The sequence below is a fragment of the Dendrobium catenatum genome, unplaced genomic scaffold (assembly GCF_001605985.2).
Source record: "Dendrobium catenatum unplaced genomic scaffold, ASM160598v2 fragScaff_scaffold_1297, whole genome shotgun sequence".
Classification (NCBI taxonomy): domain Eukaryota; kingdom Viridiplantae; phylum Streptophyta; class Magnoliopsida; order Asparagales; family Orchidaceae; genus Dendrobium; species Dendrobium catenatum.
The window spans coordinates 936,199-938,054 of NW_021319759.1; the positions used below are offsets into that span (position 1 = coordinate 936,199).

A 1,856-nucleotide genomic window follows, 5' to 3' on the forward strand; every position below is an offset into this window, starting at 1 on the left:
AATATTTTTCCAGCAAACACCGTTTAAAAACCTATCAAAATACTACGGCTCAGTACCGTAGCATCCGGACGTAGAGTTGCGTCCGACGACCTCTCCTCCGGTTGCCACTTGCCATAGGCCATCTTGGAGGGGATGAGAGAGATGACGCAGTGAGGATTCTAGTAGAGCAGCAGAATCCTCACTGCAAATACCAAGAATATTTTTGTATTACAGTAGCATTTAGAGTTAATATAGAGTAATGCCAGCCGAAAGACGCATTCCCAAGATAAGATCTCCTAAGTACCCAAATTTTTTTCTTTAATTTGCACCAAGTTTCCACAGCATTTTAATTTTTGGGGAAGATCTAGTAATATAGTGGGTTTCCTGTTTGCTCTCTAGGGGGAAGAGATCTAGGATTTTTATTCAGAGAGAAATGGATAGAAGTTCTTCCCTACATGGCTAAAGATCTATTTTTTAATGAAGAACCAAGGACCTGAGGATCAAAGATTTTTCTTAACTGACTGGCGAACAAGAAAGTATTACCAGTCTTTGGATCCTTGCAAAACATATGTAACTTTCACTGAGGTGAGGGTTGATCTGATGGAGCTTCAATAAAATAAAATACTTATTTTTAATCAATCCATCTTTGACATTAAAAGAAGAAGAAGGAGAAAGAAACAGTGGATCAAACAACACAAACTTTCCATTTTATAGATTAAAAAGCTATTTCACATTCAAGGAAACAAAACACAAACATAACACAACACACACACAAACAAGATAACTTCACTGCATTTAAACAGTAAAGATGCTTATAATTACATAATCATACAACTAATAAGTACCAACACCTTCAAGCCCACGGTATGATCTCTCACATATCAAGATCTTCAGCTTCATAAACTGATTCCAGTGTTAAAGGTCGACATTCTCTCTCACTTGCAGTTGCAGGGATTGCAGGTGCAGTTGTTGCCGCACTTGCAGCCTCCGTTCTCTGCTCCGATCCCCACTACCTCAAAGTGTCTGCAGACAAGGAAAACAAAGAGGGGGAAAAATGTTACAGCTGGGATCAGCTTACCAGGCAGAAGAGGGAAAGAGATAAGAGAGAGGAGATAAACCCTTTCTGAGGAGCAGCTCCGACGACAATGGTCTGGCAACTGGTGAAGGTTTCCTCTCCGAAGTCGGGGTACATCTTGCATCTGAGTTTGCGAAAAAAAACCAATTCGTAAAATAAAACAAGTGAATCGGCCATAATCACTTTTTCACATGAAATAGCACAAAAAACTTGATCATCCGTCTACATAACCCTAAAAAAACACACTAAATGGTCAAATTATAAGCAAATGCAGTGAAAAACATGTGAAAAACGATAATGCCGCATCAGTAATTCATCTTATCACCGGTATTGAAGAAATTTAAGAACAAATAATACAGGATCCATTAGAAAACAATCAAATCAGATCTTCACCTATACAATACCTTAAAAAAAAAAATCTAAGGAGAGCGGATGATTACCCAGAACATCCGGAGCCGCATTTGCAGGCAGCTCCGCACCCGCAGTTCCCTCCGCAGCACGACATTCTGCTACAAATCAAAAAAAGAACGCAAACGACAAAGCAAATAAATTCAAAGGGAGTTTCCAGTCCACTTCACGGTTTGAGAGTTGCAGGTTAGAGCTCCATTTATAGGTGAAAAAGGGCATCCTCATCGAAAATCCACCGTACACGTGTCATCATCGTGAGAATCGTACCCGTCCCATTTGTTGCTTCTGTTGTTCTCTTCTATCCTTATCGGATGGCTATTCGTCCACTTCTTTCTCTCTAAAATATATCTATCGCTCTTAGCTCTATATTATGATATTAGTTCCAGGTTAACAA

The 1,856-nt window shown here is 39.5% G+C and overlaps 1 protein-coding gene across 1 annotated transcript; it reads right to left on the bottom strand.

Moving 5' to 3' along the window:
* Window positions 1–660: 660 nt before the first annotated feature.
* LOC110108912 (metallothionein-like protein type 2) lies at window positions 661–1,631 on the bottom strand. The gene is made up of 3 exons (XM_020839768.2): window positions 1,495–1,631; window positions 1,098–1,178; window positions 661–1,002 (listed from the first exon to the last, which is right to left on the bottom strand). The coding sequence occupies exons 1-3, from the start codon at window positions 1,557–1,559 to the stop codon at window positions 915–917; spliced, it is 234 nt and encodes a 77-aa protein (XP_020695427.1). The 5' UTR covers window positions 1,560–1,631; the 3' UTR covers window positions 661–914.
* Between the last annotated feature and the right edge of the window lie 225 nt (window positions 1,632–1,856).